The sequence below is a fragment of the Eptatretus burgeri genome, chromosome 22 (genome assembly GCF_056783735.1).
Source record: "Eptatretus burgeri isolate ZD-2024b chromosome 22, Ebu_testis_v1, whole genome shotgun sequence".
Taxonomy (NCBI): Eukaryota; Metazoa; Chordata; class Myxini; order Myxiniformes; family Myxinidae; genus Eptatretus; species Eptatretus burgeri.
The window spans coordinates 1,012,815-1,034,130 of record NC_140982.1 but is presented as its reverse complement, the minus strand read 5'-3'; the positions used below and the strand labels follow the sequence as shown (position 1 = coordinate 1,034,130).

The following is a 21,316-nucleotide window of genomic DNA, read 5'->3' as shown; positions in this document are numbered from 1 at the left end:
AGTGCGGAAAGTTGGAGTGACACCTCGTCCCCCAGGAACGTACACAGCAGGTATGGATGACGTGCGACGGTGTCGTTCATTTCAGTTGATTGCAACAAACGTTTTTGGGTTTTTTTCTTCCTTTTTTGAAGACAACCCGGTGTCACAAACTACCACCCCGAAGGTGTACCTGCTCATGTTCACTTTCACCAGGTTAAATCAGCCGAAGAAAACGGCCGAAGATCTGCACGCTCGGCAAAGATGTAATGTACGCAAGTACCGCCGAGGTACCATGATGGTTGTTTGTAGTCGAGCCAGGAATTAAATCGAGACTCGATTGTTAAAAGAGGATATCCTGTGTTACTTCTGAGCTCTCCTGTCACCTTGATTGAGGCAGAGAAGTGGGGGAGGAGTGGACCCTTGTTTGGGGGTGAGGGGTGACAATGGTTCCAAAAATCCCAACATTTTCCATTTGTAAAATGCGTGCCCGTACATGCGTGAAAAAAATAACAATTGTGACGTCAATCGTGACGTCATAGCACCGTGTCCAGTCATTGGTTTGGTAAATAAATGGCCATAACTTGGGAACCACTTGTCCGATTATTGTCAAACCTTGAAAAGGCACATACTCATGTCCCCAGCAATATACCTGGCAAGTTTCAATTAGATCGGACCAGAGGTTGTCGAGAAACAGCGGTCACAGACAGACACACACACAGACACACACACACACACACACACACACACACACACACACACACACACACACACACACACACACACACACAGATGTAGAAGACTTGTAATGAAACGGAATAAAAAAAGGTTTTTAACAGAGAGACTGGCATTCGCAAACGCGTCGTTACATTGTGCGAGAGTGGAATCCATTTGAGACGGACCGCAGTTGTACAGGTGACCACAGGTGTGGTGAGAATACTGTTATGAAAACTGTATCGTTGAAATAGGGTGTCCCAAAGGATCCCACGGTAATATCTGCTGGCAAATGCAATAACACATGAATTCTGCACCAGTTCTTCGTTATCGTCCCGCACGACGGTGAACATCTACAATGTACGGTGAACAAAAGTTACGGCGGAAGGTCATCGTGTTTCAGCTGTCGGATGATCCAGGTGTAAATGACATTCTCGGGTCCACCTGGTGATGCCGTTCTGTGATCTTTTCTGATTCGATATTTCCTTTTTATCTCTCGTCTCACTTCCCTGAACGATTTCCTTCTGCAGGTGAAAGGGGATGAAAGACTTCTCATCAGTTCCGTGCGATGGAAATGCAGCTTCCCCGCACCACCACCGAGTCGTGCCCCGCGGACCAACGGTCGGTAAACCTTCTTTGTTTTCGCTGCTGGTTTCAGTTTGGCCCTTTTGGTGAAATTATCCACAACTTTTATAACGGCCTCAATTATTCCCACCTTCGTGTGGGCTTAGCCGGGCAAAAAAAATTTGGCCCAAGTCTTTCACGAACCGGTTGGCTTGGTCTGACTTGGCCAAAATAAAGGAAAGGAGTCGTGAGAATAAAAATGGAACGTGGAGGTGAGCGGAGAAATCTGAGAGGAGGCCGGTGATGAAGATCAGGTGGTTGAGGATTACGAGGTTCTTGAAGGACATCGTCAGCATGACTCTGTGGATTTATTTATTTATTTTAATAAAAAATAGCAACACAATCTGGTGAATTAAAATGGCGTGCAGCTCATAAAGAGGTTGGATGTTTCACCACGCCATTTCGATGGCGCTGAGAAGGTTGAAAATGGGTAGAGAAGGGGAAGATCACACCGCGGATACACAGACTAACCTCACAACGCATTTCCTCCCTCAAACCCCCGGACACGGGGCAAGGATCGATGTCTGCACAAACTGATGAAATAACTAATTCTGGGGGGCCCTCGGTGTACGTGGATGCTCTCCCCCAGGGTACATTTCCCATACCGTAATCACCATTTATCTCACGTTTCTCATTTTTGTGACTCGGTACCTTCTGAATAGACGATGACGATGGCTGCCCGTGATTGGTCTCACAAACAATTCCAAATGAGGAATTTCTACCAACGAGGACTACACTCGGACGAGAGGAAAAACGTTTCGCTCGTCCTGCCACAGAATGTAAGGGGGATGTAACTTTTGATAAATTATTTAATTACTCCCCACCATCCTTTGTTTCAGCGTGACCTGACGCGTCACGTAACTTCCTTTACGTCCTTTCCATACCAAACGGTTCTTCGTCCCACGGACGATGCCAACAGGGGGAAGTGTGCGGAATGACCCGGGTACAGGTCCAGCGGTGCTTGATGTCGGCCAACACGATGATCGCATCATCTCTTTTTCGCACTCCCCATCGCCCAGCACGTACTTCAACCTTCGCCCAACTCTTCTCCGTGAACTTGGATACCTTTCAAGAGGTCGAATCGGCCGTACGACGCAACAAACACCTGGTTGCCATGCCAACCCGAGTAGAAAAGTGTGTCAACTGGGCGTGGCCTCCAAGGAGTACCAATCACCGGTACAGGAAAGTTAAGACCACGCCCTCTGATGATTTCCCACTTCCAGGTCCTGTTTATCTGCCTTTGTTCCCCCACTGTGTACATGTAAACAATAGGGGAATGTTTTCATGGGACTTTGAATTATCTTTCAGCCAAATGTTGTTTCGTTCCACGAGAGGTGCAATGATAAAGTTCCGGAGGTACCGGTGAACCTCAGCCGAGAAGGGGATTGATACCTGAGGGTTGGGAGGGGTGAAGGAGGGTTGATGAGCTGTCAGAGTACCGACTGCACGGCTACAGTGACACTGACAGTGCATTGACATCAAATTAAATTTGACACGGAAAGAATTCTGTTGTGTTGAAAAAGGAATTTGGAATTTGTACAGAGTGCCGGCGATGACTTGCCTCCTCTTCACGAAAGACACCGTGCGATTTTTAACGGCTCCATTAACGATTAATGGAGCACACACACGGTGATGGATCACCCGACATGCGAAACACCAGGGTGGTAGTTTACAGCTACATTAATAATTAATCAAACTCAAAGGTGAATACTCACATCGATCTGTCTCGGATACCTGTTCAGATTTCCCGCCATTCCAAGGTTCCCTTGTGCAGTCGACTTACTGTCTCGGTGAATCGATTTTGACAGCGCCTTTTGATCCGTTAAGGAAGAAGAAGAAGAAGAGTGTAAACGTTTCATTTGAATGAGCCAATCAGCTCGTCGAGCGGTGACGGCAGCGAGTGACGTCACACCTGATCGTTTCTCATCTCTTGAATGAAAGCTCCGGGAATCTTGAACGGGTTTGCAATGGCGGACGCTCGAAGATCTGTCAAGTGGGTGAATAGATCAGCAGTTTTTGGTGAGTTGGTTTACTCTCTTCGCTTCGTTTTCACGTTCGTCCTGTCATCGTCATCATCCCCGGTGTAGTGAGAAAAAATACAAAACTTTATCGTTGAGAAACCGTTGCGGCCTGTTTCTAGTCAAGGCGTTGTGAGGTAGGCCCCAAATTAATAGCAAATTCAGAGCCCGGCGAGGGAGAGTTCCGTTCCGTGATACATGTAAGCACCGCACAGCTGATGATTTTGACGCAATTTCCGGTTACTTCGGCCTGGATTCGGGATCAGCGATCAAGTAATGTAAATCACGATTAAAAATTATTTTTTTAATGATGCGGGAGATGTCTTTATTGAAATTAACTTTGGGAAAAAATAATTAAAAGAATAAATAAATAAACGATCACTTCTGGTCAAGAATAAAAGAAATTAAAAGTTCCGGAAAGAGTTTCAAAATCACTCCCGGATATGTTAAATACAAAATAAACACTTCCTGTCATGAAAAAAATCACTTTCGGAAGTATAAAATTCACCTCAGGCTAAAAAAAATAATTGAATAAATAAATAAACACTTCCGGTCATGATCTCCCGGCATGCATCATTCCCCATGAAAAAAACCGGAAACAAAAAAAAACCAGAAGCAAAACAAAAACGGAAGCAAAATGGTCATAGCCAACGACACGGATTCACAATTGCCAGGGTATTGTGTTGTTTTTGTTGCTTCCTATTCTCTCATGTGCACGCGTTAAGTAATATTCACAAGATAGAAATAAAACCCAATCGTGTTTATACACCGCACAGCGTTTAACAACAACCGGAAGTAAAAGGTGATAGCTAACGACACGGATTCGAAATAGCCAGGGGTATTGTGTTGTTGTTGTTGTTTCCTATTTTCTCACGTGCACGCGTTAAGTATGAAGCTCACTGCGTTCGCCATTAAGAGTGGGGAAGGATGGAAGAGGAAGAGAGGAGGGAGAGATGATGGAGGGGAGGGGGAAGAAGAGGAGGGAGGGGTGGAGAAGGAAGAGGAGGGAGGGGTAGATAGAGGAGGGAGGGGGAAAGAAGAGAAGGGAAGGGAGGGGGAGAAGAGGAGAGGGGGAAGAAGGGAAAGGGTATATAGAGGAGTGAGGGGAGAATAGGTGGAAGGGGTAGAGGGAGGAGGGAGAAGAGGAAGGTGGGGAGGGAAGGGTGGGAGAGAGGTGTGAATGGAGTGAGGGAGGACAGAGGGGAGGGGAGAGAGAGGAAGGGAGGGGGAGGAGGGGGGTGAGAAAACTTAATCATCCACCATTGTGTGAAGGCACATCGGCCTCAGGCCTTTGTTGTTAGTCCATGGCCGAGTGAAATTCCAAAAAGAAGGGAACTTGGTCTCGTCGTCCACCCAGTTTTCTAATATCCCCGTCCACAACGTTTCGAGGTGTCGTGCTCCATATGGTGTTTTGACCGCACCACGAAGTTTTGGAATGAAGAATCACAAAAAAAAATTATTGTATCCGGATCCGGATTCGGATCTTCACCCAAATCGAATCAGTGAGTCCGTGTGACGCAATCAACGTGTCCACCAAATTTTGTCCGAATCCGTTGTTTCATCACAAACCTGCATGCTTCAAAAAGACCTCGTCTCCGCGGATTGAGGAAGAAGAAGCGGGACCTCGAGCCTGACGGTTCCATTTATGATGGGATGAATGAAGAACCTGTTACTGGGACACGGGGGGAGCACACACACAAGGATATAGTAATACTTCTCGAAACAATAGAGAACTCGAGACAAGTTAATGACGCGCCATCGCAAGTCACCGCGTTTCCCAACTCAAGAAAAGTTGAAAGACGGGAAAACGTTCCACCAGCAATGACCTGATGGTAAAAAAATAAAATAAATAAATGTGCGTTTTGACCCCTGTTACCCCAAGTCCCCAACCCCTGGAACATGAATCTGGCCTCGAATCCAAACAAACCGTTCGATATTTCAAGCATCCCCCCCCCAATGTTGATCACACACACAAAGTTTCGTTGTTTTAACATGACAAAGGTGTTTTCATCCGGTAATCATCAACAACTTTTAAAACCAGGCCGTTGTTGTGCTCGGCAGTTGTTGTGATGATCGTTTTGGTTCCTCGGAACACCGATGACGTGTTACCGGCAATGTACGATGATCATTTTTAAGGGTTTCACCTCAATTTGAACCAAGATGATCACCTGCAGGTTAAATTAGTTAAACTTTAGTTAATTAGTCAAATTTTGGCTTCTGATGATGGTGATGATGAATCTGATGAAATTGCTCCCTCGGACGGTCTTTGCAGGGTTCTTCCTCCGTTGACTCTTCGGGATGTCCTGGGGATACATCACCAGTCTCCTGCAGGAGATTGAAAGTCACTCGACCTACCTGGGGAAGCTTTGGTTCCTGGCCTTCCTGGTGCTTCGCATCGTGCTCACAGGTTTGGCTGGCGAGTCGATCTACTACGACGAACAAGGATTCTTCACGTGCAACACCATTCAGCCGGGATGCACGAACGTGTGCTACGACCGGTACGCTCCACTCTCACATGTTCGATTCTGGATCTTTCACATCATGGCGGTCGCCATTCCCACCATCCTGTACGTCGCCTTTGCTTTGCATCACATCTCAAGGTGGGATTGGTTTTGATGGATTGAGGGAGGTTGCTATTCGCGTTGTGTGCATCCACAGCTGATAGCCCTGTGTAATCTGGTCGACGCTGACCCCGTTGACGCAGCATGATCTTGCTGCCCCGTATCCTCAACGACAAAAGAGCCGGACACCGATCATGCGTAAGAAGGTCCGTTCTGAGTGTGGGAGGTCATCAGTTCAATCTCACTGGATATCTCTCGTGCGTTCGATGTTTGGGACATTTTGTAAATTTTTTGAAACGAAGCTCCCTCGCTGAGAGAATCTGGTGAGCAGGATCAGCGTCAGGAAAACGAGTCACCTGTCCATACAGCCTCAGCTGACGCTCACGGACTATGCAGGTAACAAATCTCATTTGAGTCTCTCTCAGCAACCGCTCGTTGGACGCAAAGTCCGACCAGCGATAGCCAAGGATTCTCCGAAGAGACCTGGAACCAAAGGAATTAAGTCTCCGTCTCAGATCCCTGGTCAGAGTCCAAGTCTCACATCCATAGAGCAAGACTGGAAGCACCAAGGACATGAAGACTCGGACTTTCGTCCTCCCGCACAGGTACCAGCATTATCCGAGCAAAGACCTTCCCCGGCACTGAGAGCAGCGTCACCCCTCGGTAGTTGTCGCAGTCTTGGCTTTTTTTTTTCAGAGAGGGACAACAAGGCCCCTATTCCAGTCAGTTGAGATGGTACATACCCGTGTTCCAGGCAGAGCACAGAACTCCATGCAACGACACGAGTGCAGCATTTCCACCAGCCTTGAGAAGTTCAGCATGGATGCCACAGATCCCTGGAGCTTTATGTGTGTCATGAAAATGGATGAAAAACTTCGATGAGACGTTATTTTGTGGAAGCGGTGTTTTCCACTATTGTTCGGCAATTCAAGTATTCAAGAAGCGGTAGAGTACCACCCATAGCGGTGGAGTTTGCAAGATACGTTTCTTGGCACAATTAACCTGCTCATGGTCACATATCTTCTCGACGTATCTCACAGGATTGTTGGTTGGACAGGCGACCGTGACGCGCCATGACATGTTGGAGTTGCTTCATTCATGGTTTGTGTGAATACTCGTTTGCTGTTATGAGCAGGAGGTGGGTGAGGGAGGGGAGGACAGAATTGGAGTTTGGAGGGTGGGGGAGAGCAAATATGGGACAGAGTCGGACGGTTAAGGACTTTTGGTGGTTGGGGGGTGGGGGAGTTGTGGTTGGGGGGTGGGGTGGTGAGGGGGTTTTGAAGGCTTGGAATGGAGATGTAATTGATGTCTTCGGGTTGGCAGTGGGGAGGCGAGGACTCGGGGTTGGGAGGCTGAGGTTGAGGATATCATTTCTGAAGTCGCGTATTGACCAACTGTTCTTTGTCGTGTGCTAATCTTCACTCGTTTCGTGTAGAACCACATCACTGGCAAAACGACAGGACGTTGTGCAAAAACCTCCACGTGCTAAAGAAGAAGACAATGGAGGAGAAGATGGATCGACGTTCAACGAAGAGGTGGAGCTGGAGATGCTGGAGACCTTAACGAATCAGATAGCCGTCGTCGATGACTCCGCGAAGCACGACAGAAGACGATACATCAAGAGAGACGGATTGATGACAGCCTACGTCCTGCAGCTCATCATGCGCAGCATCTTTGAGGTGGCATTCCTTGTCGGTCAGTACTACGGCTACGGATTGGAAGTTCCTGCCCTCTACCAGTGTGTCCGCGAGCCTTGCAAACACCAAGTCGATTGCTTCGTCTCACGGCCAAGCGAGAAGACAATTTTCCTGTTGTTGATGTACGCCGTCGGAGGACTTTGTCTTCTCATAAGCATTGTGGAAAATGTTTCACCTGCTCATTGGGGAGGTCACTGATGCCATTCGCGTAAAGCGAATACGTGAAGATGTGGCGTTGCTCTACCAGATCAGAAATCATGGTTTCTCTGAATCACGTGGAACACCATCCGGGCTGCCATCGTATGCCAGCGTGGCTCGCCCCTCCTGTGATGCTAAGTGACAGGTAAGAGATGACCGTGAGATCGTTGTTCGTTTCTGTCCCGAGAATGTCGCTTTTGGTGGTGGCCTTTTGTGACCGCCACGGGGAATTAGTGAGTGATTAATCTGACATTGATGTAACGGAACGATGCAATTATATTTCGGTCCTTTATCATGACCTTTGACATGACTTTTAATGGTTGATGGTGATGTTGAGTTAATGAAATATGTGATGATGCGTCTGTTCAAGCAGGATCACAAATGGCCAGCTCTGTGGACACGGAGACGGAGGTGCTGAGGTTGTCCCGAATCCTTCGGATCACCCGGTGAACTTTCCGCCCGTGGAACAGCTACCTGAGGACGCACTGGTAACTCACACCGAGCAGGACCTCACGTGGTCTTGTCAATAAGACGTGATCAAAAGCATTCAGGAGCCGCTGCGGAGCTCCGGGAAGTGGTTCGTGTGGATTTCAGCCTCGGAAGCCTCTCGACCGCGTCATTGATCAACGTCATCAGCCTGGTGGTTTGGGTGTTTGGTTATGTTTGGTTTCAGGAAAGGGATCATTTCGCCAAATGGACGGGATCGGAGGGTTTTCACAGATTGTTTGTGTGTGTGTGTGTAGATCACTCGTTAGTTCAGAAAAAAAAAACTCTTTGTCATTCTCACCTCATTCTTTTTGCGAAGTCGTTCTATTTACAATTCCATTCGTTACAAAAGTTTAACACTCGTGATGTTTTCAAACAAAAAGACAGATTGTTCTTTTTCATTCTGAACTCGTTCTCTTCACTGTGACATTCGTTATCACGGAGTATGTTCGTACTTTCCATGTCGGGATGGGATGGGAAAAATGTCTTCCCCTTCCAATGTGTACAAAATGCTACTGCACTGAAAAGTGCTACAGAGGGAAGTCGTCAGCCTTTAAAAGCCATCTGTGAAGTTTTCATAACGAACAAGGATGAAAAAGATGTCAGAATACATCGCCGGAGTACCAGATTGAGAGATCGCAACAATGAGATCATCCAGCCGAGCACAATAATGGCTGAAGCAATTACAACGATCCCAACGGAAGGAAGTGACTCTCTCTCTCTCTCTCTCTCTCTCTCTCTCTCTCTCTCTCTCTCTCTCTCTCTCTCTCTCTCTCTCTCTCTCTCTCTCTCTCTCTCTTTCTCTCTCTCTCTCTCTCTCTCTCTCTCTCTCTCTCTCTCTCTCTCTCTCTCTCTCTCTCTCTCTCTCTCTCTCTCTCTCTCTCTCTCTCTCTCTCTCTCTCTCTCTCTCTCTCTCTCTCTCTCTCTCTCTCTCTCTCTCTCTCTCTCTCTCTCTCTCTCTCTCTCTCTCTCTCTCTCTCTCTCTCTCTCTCTCTCTCTCTCTCTCTCTCTCTCTCTCTCTCTCTCTCTCTCTCTCTCTCTCTCTCTCTCTCTCTCTCTCTCTCTCTCTCTCTCTCTCTCTCTCTCTCTCTCTCTCTCTCTCTCTCTCTCTCTCTCTCTCTCTCTCTCTCTCTCTCTCTCTCTCTCTCTCTCTCTCTCTCTCTCTCTCTCTCTCTCTCTCTCTCTCTCTCTCTCTCTCTCTCTCTCTCTCTCTCTCTCTCTCTCTCTCTCTCTCTCTCTGTCTCTCTCTCTCTCTGTCTCTCTCTCTCTCTCTCTCTCTCTCTCTCTCTCTCTCTCTCTCTCTCTCTCTCTCTCTCTCTCTCTCTCTCTCTCTCTCTCTCTCTCTCTCTCTCTCTCTCTCTCTCTCTCTCTCTCTCTCTCTCTCTCTCTCTCTCTCTCTCTCTCTCTCTCTCTCTCTCTCTCTCTCTCTCTCTCTCTCTCTCTCTCTCTCTCTCTCTCTCTCTCTCTCTCTCTCTCTCTCTCTCTCTCTCTCTCTCTCTCTCTCTCTCTCTCTCTCTCTCTCTCTCTCTCTCTCTCTCTCTCTCTCTCTCTCTCTCTCTCTCTCTCTCTCTCTGTCTCTGTCTCTCTGTCTCTCTCTCTCTCTCTCTCTCTCTCTCTCTCTCTCTCTCTCTCTCTCTCTGTCTCTCTCTCTCTCTCTCTATTGGGTATTGTACCAGCACCATAAGAAAAACACACATTTTTACTCGACTTTAAAAAACAATTCAACCACAACAAACCACAACCTGATGGACGCCACTTACACATGCGCAGAGTGAGAGACCCTCCCGTAGAACTCGCCATCTGCCGTCAAGTCTCTGTCGTGGATCGCAAGGCCTCGTGGTTTGTAAGGAACGACAAAATGCGTAACAATGGTGTGACATGCAACACAATGGTGTGACATGTAACACAATGGTGTGACATGTAATACAATGGTGTGACATGCAACACAATGTCATGAGATCCCACACACGTGAGGTGACGCAAAAGAGATGACACCATGGTGTACAAACAAGGACGATATCGGCAACTTCATCAACAACAATGGTGTGTCGAAATGGGGAAGTGAGGTCAGCTTCTCAACCACGAGGTTTCCATCATGTTGTTGCAGGTCCTCCGATAACTCACTCGTTGTGGTCCAGTTCAATTGGTCGTGAAGGCCCAACAAGGTTTAACGACAGTAAACAGTCGATGTGAGACCGTGGCCTCGATTCGTCTTACGTTTGATGACTGATGACGTCATCTCATCGTTTTGTTGCAGTTGCACCTTAAATTGGTGCAGTTTTATCACACCTGGACATTTTTGTCGTTGATGGATTCATGGAGCCCACCGGTGCCTGCTTTGTTTGTACGAATAGTCTCCGGAACCTCATCCACCGAGAGAACGTTCAAAAAGCTTCTTCAAACATTTCATGTTCGGCAACTTCAATTTACCTTTCGTACTCTTCCATTTTATCTTCGTATTCCTCCGTTTCCTCGTCATCACTCTCATTTTCTTCCTCTTCATTATCCTCTCTGCCTGGTGTTGGCTTCATGGTTCGGGTGGTGGGCTTGGGATCCCAGGATCCCAGGACAATTATGATCTCGCGGTGATGGGGAACACATGTAAATTTCATCTTGATCCGAGACATGGTCTGACAAGTAGAATTATTTAATTATTTTATATCTGTGTTGTTTTTATTTATTTATTTATTGTATGAGGCTCACTTGGTTGTTCCTGGATGGGTTTGAGGGTGGAGGAGCAGCAGCTGAAATGTGAATCCTTGATGCGTGATATGTGATCCTCGTTATCCCCGGCTTCATGTTTGTTGCATCATTTCACACCCGGCTCGTAGTCTTACAAAGACCTCTTGTCCCAACTTTTTGTTTCTTTCAACGAACAAATAAAACAAAAGCATTTCAACCGCACGAGGTACACAAGGAGTGGTGGGATTCCCTCTCCCCTTTCACTCTCACCCCTTCTCTTCCCAGATTCCCACCTTCGATCCATATTTCTCTCGACCGCTCCACCTCCACCATCTTCTTTTACCCCCCCTTTGATTTCCCCCCCCCAACCCATGTTTTGGCAGAAAATTACCAGGAAATTATTTGTTTTGTTTGCAAAGTCATGGCTCATGAAAGAGCGAGAACACTGAACGGATCAGGACGTTACAGAACAAAAGAAACGGAATGGGGGGGGGGGTTGATTATGTTTATCCTATACCTTCGACCTGAACCTAGGCACCACCAACACGAGATTTTGCAGTGAAACTAAGATTTTGGGATCGAAAAAAAAAATTCGTCGTCGTTACGTCATCACGCAATGAGGACGTCGTCGTCGTCATCACGCGCCTCGTGACATCGTGCCTTCCAGGTCGATGGGAACAAAATTAAATAATTAAAAACAAAATAATTTTTTTTTTGTTCAATTTGGAAACACGACGGAGTTTGTAAAATCAGTGATTTTATTTGTAAATACGTCACGTGGTCACGTTTGTCGGTCCGTTGGAAGAAATCACTTCCGGTCATGGTTCGTATTCACGGGAGGATTCCCTTACCGAGCTTCTTGGTGAGTGAACACACCCCGAGTCGAGGGAGCTTGGTGTTGGAAGGTTTTTAATGAAATAAAACATTACTTTTGAAGTTGAACACCACATACCGATGTATATTCGGAATAAAACACGTTATTTTTTTATAATCGTTAACAAGTTAAATAAATAATCTTTCCCGTAATTTGTTTTTCCCGCCAATGTCCGTCGGTTAAAAACGCGACCCTCGCGACTCACGTGGTCCGTTGCTCTCGTTTTGAATCGGTGAACGGCTTTTCCCGCTCATCAGGTGAGCCATTCCCTGGGTCGCTGGGACCGTAAGTTCATGTTTGATATCGTTGTCATGGACACGAGTGTTTACGTATTTAAAGGTTTAATTTATTTGTATATTTTCAAATGACGATTAATTAATTTACGACCGAGAACCGTTAATCAAAGCGAGACACGATTGATGGCGACCTCGACCTCGTGTAACGACGGACGGGGAGCAAGAAGCGATGACGGATGTCGATCAGATGTGTTCAATCGACGTGATCGGTTCGGTCCCAGTACGTGAGTGTTGAGGGTGTTTGTGTGTTCTCCACACACACACAAACACTCACACACACACACACACTCATACACACTCACTCACACACACTCTCACAAACACACACACGTTGGTTTTAGCACAACGAGGAAAACAGTTCCATCTGATTGGCGGGAAAATGGCGACTTGGTGTTCGGAAGAACAGCACATGGAGGGAGACGCGCAGGAGGGAACCGGAAGGTCCACTCTACTCGGTGGAGCGGGTATCCCCGGAACCGGAAGGTCCACTCTACTCGGTGGAGCGGGTATCCCCGGAACCGGAAGGTCCACTCTACTCGGTGGAGCGGGTATCTCCGGAACCGGAAGGTCCACTCTACTCGGTGGAGCGGGTATCCCCGGAACCGGAAGGTCCACTCTACTCGGTGGAGCGGGTATCTCCGGAACCGGAAGGTCCACTCTACTCGGTGGAGCGGGTATCTCCGGAACCGGAAGGTCCACACGATCTGGATCCGGATCTTCACCGAAATCGAATCAGTTAGTCCCTCGTCACACAGACAACTGGACGACGTTTGAAACGTCCATGAGGAGTGGTGGCTCGTGATGAGGAGGGGGCAACGAAGTGAGCAGAGACTGTGATCGTGTGTACGTAATGTTTACAGTTAAGGGTCAGAGGTCATGCGGATCGAAGCTCACCTTGACCTTTCACTCAATGGTTCTTGTCCATGAAGTCGATAAGTGATGGAATCAGAAACAAGAACTTCTTCATACGTTCGTCAAACACCTGAACGCAGTCAAACACCTGAACACCGCAGAACACCTGTGATTCTTCTCCTTCTTCATAACTCGGCTCTCAGGCCAAACGAGCATGAACTCACGGATTTAATTATTTTGTTTTAAAATTTGTTCTTTTGTTTCAGTTCTTTTCCTTTCCCTCGCTGTTCTCGTCCCCACTCCTCCACCCTCGATCACAGGACATTCAAGGTGAGAAACTGCTCGTTTGAATTGATGTGGTGTACATGTAGCACAGGCGTGATGGTCCAAGTGGCCTTCGTCAAAGTTCCTTATGTGTCGCTGTGATCACACCAAGTGGGGAACACACACCCAAACATGCCAACACTATGACCATATAGGCCTTCATTGTTCCCAATGAGACCATCACTATGCCGATATAGGCCATCATTGTACTCATGGAGACCACCACTATACCCATATAGACCATCATTGTTCCCACTGAGACCATCACTATACCCATGCAGGCCATCATTGTACTCATGGAGACTACCACTATACCCATATAGACCATCATTGTTCCCACTGAGACCATCACTATACCCATGCACGCCATCATTGTACTCATGGTGACCACCATGATACCCATATAGACCATCATTGTTCCCACTGAGACCATCACTATGCCCATATAGGCCATCATTGTACTCATGGAGACCACCACTATACCCATATAGACCATCATTGTTCCCACTGAGACCATCACTATACCCATGCAGGCCATCATTGTACTCATGGAGACCACCACTATACCCATATAGGCCATCATTGTTCCCACTGAGACCATCACTATGCCCATATAGGCCATCATTGTACTCATGGAGACCACCACTATACCCATATAGACCATCATTGTTCCCACTGAGACCATCACTATACCCATGCAGGCCATCATTGTACTCATGGAGACCACCACTATACCCATATAGACCATCATTGTTCCCACTGAGACCATCACTATACCCATGCAGGCCATCATTGTACTCATGGAGACCACCACTATACCCATATAGACCATCATTGTTCCCACTGAGACCATCACTATGCCCATATAGGCCATCATTGTACTCATGGAGACCACCACTATACTCATATAGGCCATCATTGTACTCATGGAGACCACCACTATACTCATATAGGCCATCATTGTACTCATGGAGACCACCACTATACCCATATAGGCAATCATTGTACTCATGGAGACCACCACTATACTCATATCAGCCATCATTGTACTCATGGAGACCACCACTATACCCATATAGCCCATCATTTTTCCCATACAGACCATCACTATGCCCATATAGGCCATCATTGTACCGATGGAGACCATCACTATGCCCATATAAGCCATCATTGTACTCATGGAGACCACCACTATACTCATACAGGGCATCATTGTACCCATATAGACCATCATTGTACCCATGGAGACCATCACTATGCCCATATAGACCATCATTGTACCCATGGAGACCATCACTATGCCCATATAGACCATCATTGTACCCATGGAGACCATCACTATGCCCATATAGACCATCATTGTACCCATGGAAACCATCACTATGCCCATATAGACCATCATTGTACCCATGGAGACCATCACTATGCCCATATAGACCATCATTGTACCCATATAGACCATCATTGTACCCATGGAGACAATCACTATGCCCATATAGCCCATCATTGTACCCATACAGACCACCACTATGCCCATATAGCCCATCATTGTACCCATACAGACCACCACTATGCCCATATAGCCCATCATTGTACCCATACAGACCACCACTATGCCCATATAGCCCATCATTGTACCCATACAGACCACCACTATGCCCATATAGCCCATCACTGCGAGGGTTAAAGTACATCCAGGACCCCCCTGTACAAACCGCTCACACCATACCTGTAAAACAAATGTTACCCCGGAAGTGAACACAGATTCCACACACTACGGCCATCTTTGTCCCCAAGATGAAGGACCACCACCGTGTTGTAAACGTCATATTAAAGACACCACCACTAAATATGTTGTAAGTGACCTAAACGTCACATCCTGTAACTATGTAACACAAATCAACGTTTAAAACAACCACCTTACCTCCACAAACACGACACGGTGATGAGTGCAAGGAAACAATCCGTTGCGGTGATCTCGAACCGAAGGCCTACGAACATTTTTCGTGGCATCGTTTGACCTTCGGTCTCATAACTCCGGATGTGAACACGTCTTGGATTTGGTTTATCGAGGATTTCCGGGACGAGGTTTCACGGCGAGGCTTGACAGGTTCTCCGCTTGAGGTTTAAACGAGGCCTCACGCCTCGGATGTCCTTCCTCCTACTGTACGTCAAGCATCAACCTCACACTGTACCGGCATCTCGAGGACATGGGGATGGGCCAGGCCATCTACCTGCCTGGGGGACGGCCAGACGGAGGCCCCGCTGCTCCCACACCTGACCCGACGTGCCCCAACCACACCGCCCGACGGACGAACAGATTTGTGGACAACTGTTTTTGTTTCGTTTCAAAATAACAGCTTTGTCCGATTTCCTTTTTTCCAGGTACCGCTCCGATTCCTGACCTGAAACCTCCTAGGACGGGTGTTGCCCGAGGAAACGACCCCCCACTCGCATCGTCCGCAGAAACGTCATCATGAAGACGCCTGGATGCACGATGTGGAATCAAGGACTGTGGAGGTTCCAGCCACCACACGGTGAAGATTTTTAAAATGTTGTTGGAACCGGAAACATCGGCGATTCCACATTGTGTCTCCCAGGAGCAACCGCTCCGTACACACTCACACCGCACGTTTCCGCCACTCCACCGCCCCATCCGTCCCATTCAAACCGCCCCTCCTTGCCCCCCTCACGATATCTGGCCCGATGCAACCCCCGTGTGGTTGCGTGAGGTCAGAGAGGAGTCGTCCCTCACACTCCGTTCTGCTTCTTTCTCCTCGGTTCTTCTTGCCTCCTTTTCCTCCCAGGCCACATGTCGGGTACCTTTGCTCGTGATAAATAAATAAACAAATGTGTCACTTATTCATCTCTGGATCCCAGATGATGAATCAGGAATGCTGAACCGTCATCAGTTGATTTGGTAAAACATTGATTTTATTTATTTTGTCTTTTTTTTTTTCCCAGACGGGGAGGGCCCTCCTTCACCCGACTGTGACGTCTTCATCTGGAGCATCCCGCACCAGGTGTTTGGAGACGAACTCTTACCCCTGTTTCAAAGTGCTGGTCAGGTGTACGACATGTGGTACGTGAGAAGATTCTGGATGAGACGCCGTGGCTACGCTTTGGTCACCTACACCGATCAGGAGGTTTGTCGGTGGTGAGGGAGCGGGAGCAAACGGACGAAAGAGGGAGCGGGATAAAAACTTCCAAGGACCGTCTACATACTATGTAGTGCACCGAGCACCAGGTGGTGATTAGTGGATGCACTGGAAGTGTTGATGAGTCATTTTGTTTAATCTTTCCTCTTAATGTACCTTTGTGTGCCAAGCGCTGATAAGAACGAGATGCTGAAGATGTTCCACAGAACATAGAGCGAAACTCAACCCCAGGTTTGGACTCGAAATGAGCCGTCACCTCCATGGTGTTCAATTTGGGAAGCTCTGCCACAAACGCTTACGTAATAAATAGATGACGTGGGACGTAAAGGAATCCCCATTTTGAGTGCACAGGCCTCATAATGGGAAACCACCCTTATTATTCCGAAAGTTTTGAAAACAAACAGGTGCACACACCTGTTTGCGCCTTCTTACCTGACCTCACATTTCAATGATAGATGCTTCGATCCCAGGTTCAGAAGACGTACTCATTGTTTGTCTGTTCAAGTCCTTGTAGTGCAAGTCATCGTGTCGTGGGCCTTAAACTTGCTGATAACATTGTGTACGGTGGACACAGGAACATCAAGGTCTCTAGAGATGGACTTGTAGCCTCGAGATTGTCCATGCTTGGCTACAATCTTGTGGCTGACCTCCTCAGACAATTCTCTGTTTTTCTTTGTCTTCTCCATGCTCATTGTGGTACCCAGACAGGAAATCCGAGCCATATCCCTGGACATATCATGTGCTTTTGACACGGTCTGGCACCCTACCCTGCTCACCAAACTCTCTTCCCATGGTTTCCAAGGCCATCTCCACTCATGGCTCGCAGACTTCCTCTCCTGTCGCAGTCAACGTGTGGCCCTAAATGGAGTTCTCTCATCCCCTCTTCCTGTCCAGGCTGGAGTTCCTCAAGGCAGCGTTCTGGACCCTGTTCTTTTTATGGTTTTCATCAATGATCTCTCCGACTGACCTTTTTCGCTCACTCGACAAGGTACACAAAAAATATATATATATTTGCGGTACACACAGTGACACAAAATTGATTTTGTGATTGCAGGTTCCTGCAACTCACCGCAGGTGAGTTTAATTCCAAATTAAAGGTGAATTACCTGCTTGAAATCAAATTGTCCTCAGGTCCTCAGACAGTGATTTCCATCATGCTTTTTCAGAATCGACCCATCCCCTTGTCTGGTGGGATTCTAACTGTTTGATGCGTTAGAGAAGGGTTGAGAACGGGTTCCCTCTCTTCTGGGATAACCTTTTCCTCTTCACGACACGTTCATGACGTACGATTTTACATCAGATTTCATTTCTGCGTGAGCGATATTCACCGTTCGTTCACGCCGTAAGATATCATCCCAGCGGATACTCGTCCGGCCCCTTTCCATCAGGACACATTGGCTTGGAAACACACGATTTATTTACACATTTTATTTTTGGTTTTCATTTTTTCACATTGAACTTACATACAGGACATTTGAATCATTAAAACACACCGCAAGCTATTCCTGAACAGTTCGTTCTGACGGTCAAACATGGCTGTGGTCTCGGATCATTTTATTCTATGAATGATTGTTGAATTATTTATTTGTTTGAGATTATTTTGTTGATTGAACATTTCATTTGAATTCATCCATTTAATCGACAAGGAAAATAAAAAGTTCTTCGGTTTATTTATTTTTTCTTCATAATAAATTCCTTGTTGACGTTTCAACCTGTCCGTGATTGTTATGTCCTTCCATGGATCCAGCATTGTCCGAACCTCGACAGACTGGGAGATTATAATTCCCAAACTAATTAACCTGTCATCGTCAGCGTGCACCAGCGGTGAACGCTCGACCGCATTACTTAAGATCTAATCAAGATAAGATCGGTGCATCGCCGAGGGCGCGTTCCCCGGTCAGGAGGCCACGCGACCTCTAGTTAAACGGCGAATTAGACGGTGGATGCTGGAGCTCGTTGTTAACCAATTGGCGTTCGTGGTTGTTAAGCAACCCACCGCACCACAAAGTTAATTGTGAGCGGTGGCCGCAGGTTCGGTTCTTCCGAGAAGAAACGAGGATTAACCCCTTCATAATACACTTGGTACCCGTGGCCGTAACATTATTGTCCGGGACATTTTTGGGTATCTGTGGAATAAGCTCAGATTTTGTGATTTTTTTCAGATTTGTTATTGTTTTGTTCCACTGCGAACCAAAGAAATAGACACGTAGATACCAAAAGTTTTTTTTTATTTCAACAATTTTCTGGAAGAAATGGTGTATAATTTGAAAATCGTGCAAGGGTGCCAATATTTTTAGCCACGACTCGACCTTCATGATTTTCTTTGCATTTACTCCTTGTTTGTGACACCTGTGCACGTGTTCCCATCCAATATTGTTGCGTGTTATTGTTCCAAGAAGATCATGTGATTATCGAGCAAACTTTGCCTCCTTTGGCACGTCGGATCTCATAGGCCGCTCATTGTGCCGTGGCCATCTTCCACCGTCACACACTGGAGAGACACCGGATTCGTGTGGCAATGGGTTTGGACAAGCATTGTCTTCTCATCAAAGGACTACCCCGGGTAGGTCATCTTGGAAAAGGACTCTGAACAGTTTGCTTGCTGCACTAAGTGTCGAGATTTCCATTCCCAACAGTGCTAACTCCGGTCACCCGTGTGCAGGAGACGCGTCGACAGGACCTAATGGAGGAGCTGCAGAAAGTGACACCCGGCGTACAACACCTGCTGGTTTATCAAAACGAAATGTTGAAAGATCTCACTCGAAACAATGCTTTCGCTTTTGTGGATTATGAATCGCACCGGGCGGCTGTCGGGGCGCTGAAGAAGCTGTTGGCTGGTTTGTGGGAGATCTGTTTCAAGTTTGCTTCCTCCATAACAGGAGGCTTTTAGATGGTTGGAAGCAAGGTTTCGAAACTGAACTCAACAATGACGTGATAGGAGGTTGGAATCCATTATATATATATTTCATTATCATCTCAGAGGGGTCCAAATGTGGTGAACAGGTGAGATGAGGAGTGATTTTTTAAGCCAACGACTGTTCGTACTGTTTTTGCGAGTTCCTCTTTTAATGGCGCCAATTATTCCCACCTTCTTGTGAGCTCGGATGGGGAAAGTTTCTGGTGCAAGTCTTTCACGAATCAGCTGGCCAGGCCTGATGTTTGTCTGAAGTGTGGCAGGAATTTGTATTTTGGAAGCAAAGGTTGTGCAACCCCAAGTATGAATGTGAAGATATTTTTCATGTGTAACAAGAATGAGAAAGAAGTAGATTTATTCGATGATTTTTTTTTTTGGTGGAGGGTGGTACATGAGTTATTTGTTGCCATGGCAGCACTAACATGTTCAAGTGTTTACAACTGTTTTAACTTATCATTCCTTCCTCCTGCCCCAAAAAGAACCTTAAAGTCTCTGGCACCAGGTGGTGGTTGTGCGATGGATCTTCCCAAGCAACAGCCGGGACCAGGAGCTCAAGTTCCTGTTGCAGGTATTGCTGAAGCGAGAGATTCACCGGTTAGTTTAGGACGGTGTGTACATCGGGGTGGGAGGTGATGGTGCACTTGTTGGGAGCGATCAGAACCGGTTGGAATGTCGAGAGCTTGGTACTCTTTATTTCCCTTGCTCAGTTCCCTTCATCCTCCGCTTGCTCAATTAGAAGAGAACACCGAACCATCATCTTAACCCTCAATCTTCTTCTTCTTTTTACCCCACATGCATAAAGCGAAAACCGCGGTTCAGCAATTGGTTCACCCGACTCTTGTTCGCCTGTCTGGCTGTGAGACAAAATTGAAAATCATTTCAAACAGGCAACTTACTGTTTTTTCTTTGTGACGTCATAAAGGACACAAACAACAGACATGAATAATGAATGTAATGTGTTAAATAAGGTGGTGTAAGAGACGCTGCATCAACGGCAGTAAACTTCCGAAAGTCTTTTTTCCGGTTTGAGGAGGAATTCGTAATTTGTTTTGGGTGCTGGCGATAGCTCGCCTTCTCTTCCCGAAGGACACCGTGGGATCTTTAACGTCCGCCGACTAATTCCGGCATGCGGGACGTCCAGTTTAACGTCCATCCGAGGCACGGGCACGTACAGTGATGAATCACCCTGCCTGTGAAACACCAGTATGACAGTTTATCGCTGGGTCGGGATTACAAAATATTAATAACGGATTAGCTTACAAAGCTGAGTTGCTCCTGTAATCTTTCTGGCTGGCATGGAAATTTCACTTTGTCTGCTTGTGGTGTGGAATACCAGTTGGAGGAGGGTCGAGTCAGACCCGTGACCCTGCCAGGTGCAGAGATTGCTGCCGGATTTCTGAACAGCGGTGAACCCAGACAACCACAACCACATCCCCGAAGTACCGGCGGCCATTTTATACCCCCTCATTCACAGGATCAGTCGAGTGTCGGAATCACAGTCGACGGAGGTACGCGACACTTGGCCGTGAACTACTGTGGAGCGCTCCAAGTATCGCAAAGTCTCATGGAAGAACATCAGGGACGCAATATGAGGTCCACTCGGACCGCCACATTCCTTTTGGAGCTTTGGAGTGCTCAGCGTGGTTTACCTGCTCCCTCCTACCTGCCCTTTGCGGTGAAACATCCGGATGGGAGGTGTTTGCTCGGTTACACGGTGAGGCCTGCGCTTTGCATCATGTTTACTCCTCATGACGTCAGATTCTTCTTCTTTTTTTTCTTTGCAGGACTGAGGCTCATGGAAGAGCACGGTGGAGCGGGTAATGGGAGTTATAAGGATCGTCAGTTGGATTTGGGGGTAAAACAAGGTGGCGGTGCGCTGCTTCCTTGAACTCCTGGAGGGAAGAGTGAGGCAGAGCAGCCTCTGGAATGTGGTTCCACATGG

At 47.1% G+C, this 21,316-nt stretch overlaps 4 protein-coding genes and 1 long non-coding RNA gene across 16 annotated transcripts in view; 3 read left to right on the top strand and 2 right to left on the bottom strand.

The window, feature by feature from the left end:
- LOC147008029 (uncharacterized) overlaps positions 1–658 on the top strand; it is a 12,292-nt gene extending 11,634 nt beyond the window's left edge. Inside the window, exons 2-3 of the long non-coding RNA XR_015053729.1 lie at positions 1–50; positions 193–658. The exon at positions 1–50 is cut by the window's left edge and continues 89 nt beyond it. This is a non-coding gene — a long non-coding RNA (uncharacterized LOC147008029). The remainder of the gene's footprint in view (positions 51–192) is intronic.
- LOC147008028 (uncharacterized) overlaps positions 1–3,332 on the bottom strand; it is a 16,580-nt gene extending 13,248 nt beyond the window's left edge. Inside the window, exon 1 of one of the 7 annotated variants that reach the window (XR_015053728.1) lies at positions 3,030–3,332. Coding sequence is in view for 1 of the 7 variants with exons in the window: in XM_085865979.1 (XP_085722105.1) it covers positions 3,098–3,173 (76 nt within the window). In the remaining 6 variants the exon portion in view is untranslated. The remainder of the gene's footprint in view (positions 1–3,029) is intronic. The other 6 variants (XR_015053725.1, XR_015053726.1, XR_015053727.1 and 3 more) reach the window with 6 other exon arrangements.
- Positions 1–21,316, bottom strand: part of LOC147008025 (nucleolar transcription factor 1-like) — a 129,428-nt gene that overhangs the window by 62,423 nt on the left and 45,689 nt on the right. The gene's annotated exons all lie outside the window — the stretch shown is intronic.
- Positions 3,480–8,299, top strand: LOC147008027 (gap junction gamma-1 protein-like). Its single transcript, XM_085865972.1, is given in 5 exon segments — positions 3,480–4,007; positions 5,605–5,932; positions 7,329–7,755; positions 7,757–7,933; positions 8,162–8,299. Coding segments are annotated over 3 exon segments (903 nt in total). The 5' UTR covers positions 3,480–4,007; positions 5,605–5,630; the 3' UTR covers positions 7,931–7,933; positions 8,162–8,299.
- On the top strand, positions 5,714–20,842 carry LOC147008026 (putative RNA-binding protein 46). 6 transcript variants are annotated; one of them, XR_015053722.1, is made up of 6 exons: positions 9,880–12,087; positions 15,688–15,839; positions 16,267–16,448; positions 18,860–19,023; positions 19,123–19,942; positions 20,711–20,842. XR_015053722.1 is itself a non-coding variant. In XM_085865976.1 (5 exons), the coding sequence occupies exons 2-5, from the start codon at positions 15,779–15,781 to the stop codon at positions 19,348–19,350; spliced, it is 582 nt and encodes a 193-aa protein (XP_085722102.1). In that variant the 5' UTR covers positions 5,714–5,830; positions 15,688–15,778; the 3' UTR covers positions 19,351–19,743. The 6 variants fall into 6 exon arrangements, 5 of the variants coding, with proteins under 5 accessions (XP_085722102.1, XP_085722099.1, XP_085722100.1 ...); XM_085865976.1 differs by lacking the exons at positions 9,880–12,087; positions 20,711–20,842 and adding an exon at positions 5,714–5,830 and having other exon boundaries at positions 18,913–19,023; positions 19,123–19,743; XM_085865973.1 differs by lacking the exon at positions 20,711–20,842 and having other exon boundaries at positions 9,887–12,087; positions 18,913–19,023; positions 19,123–19,743.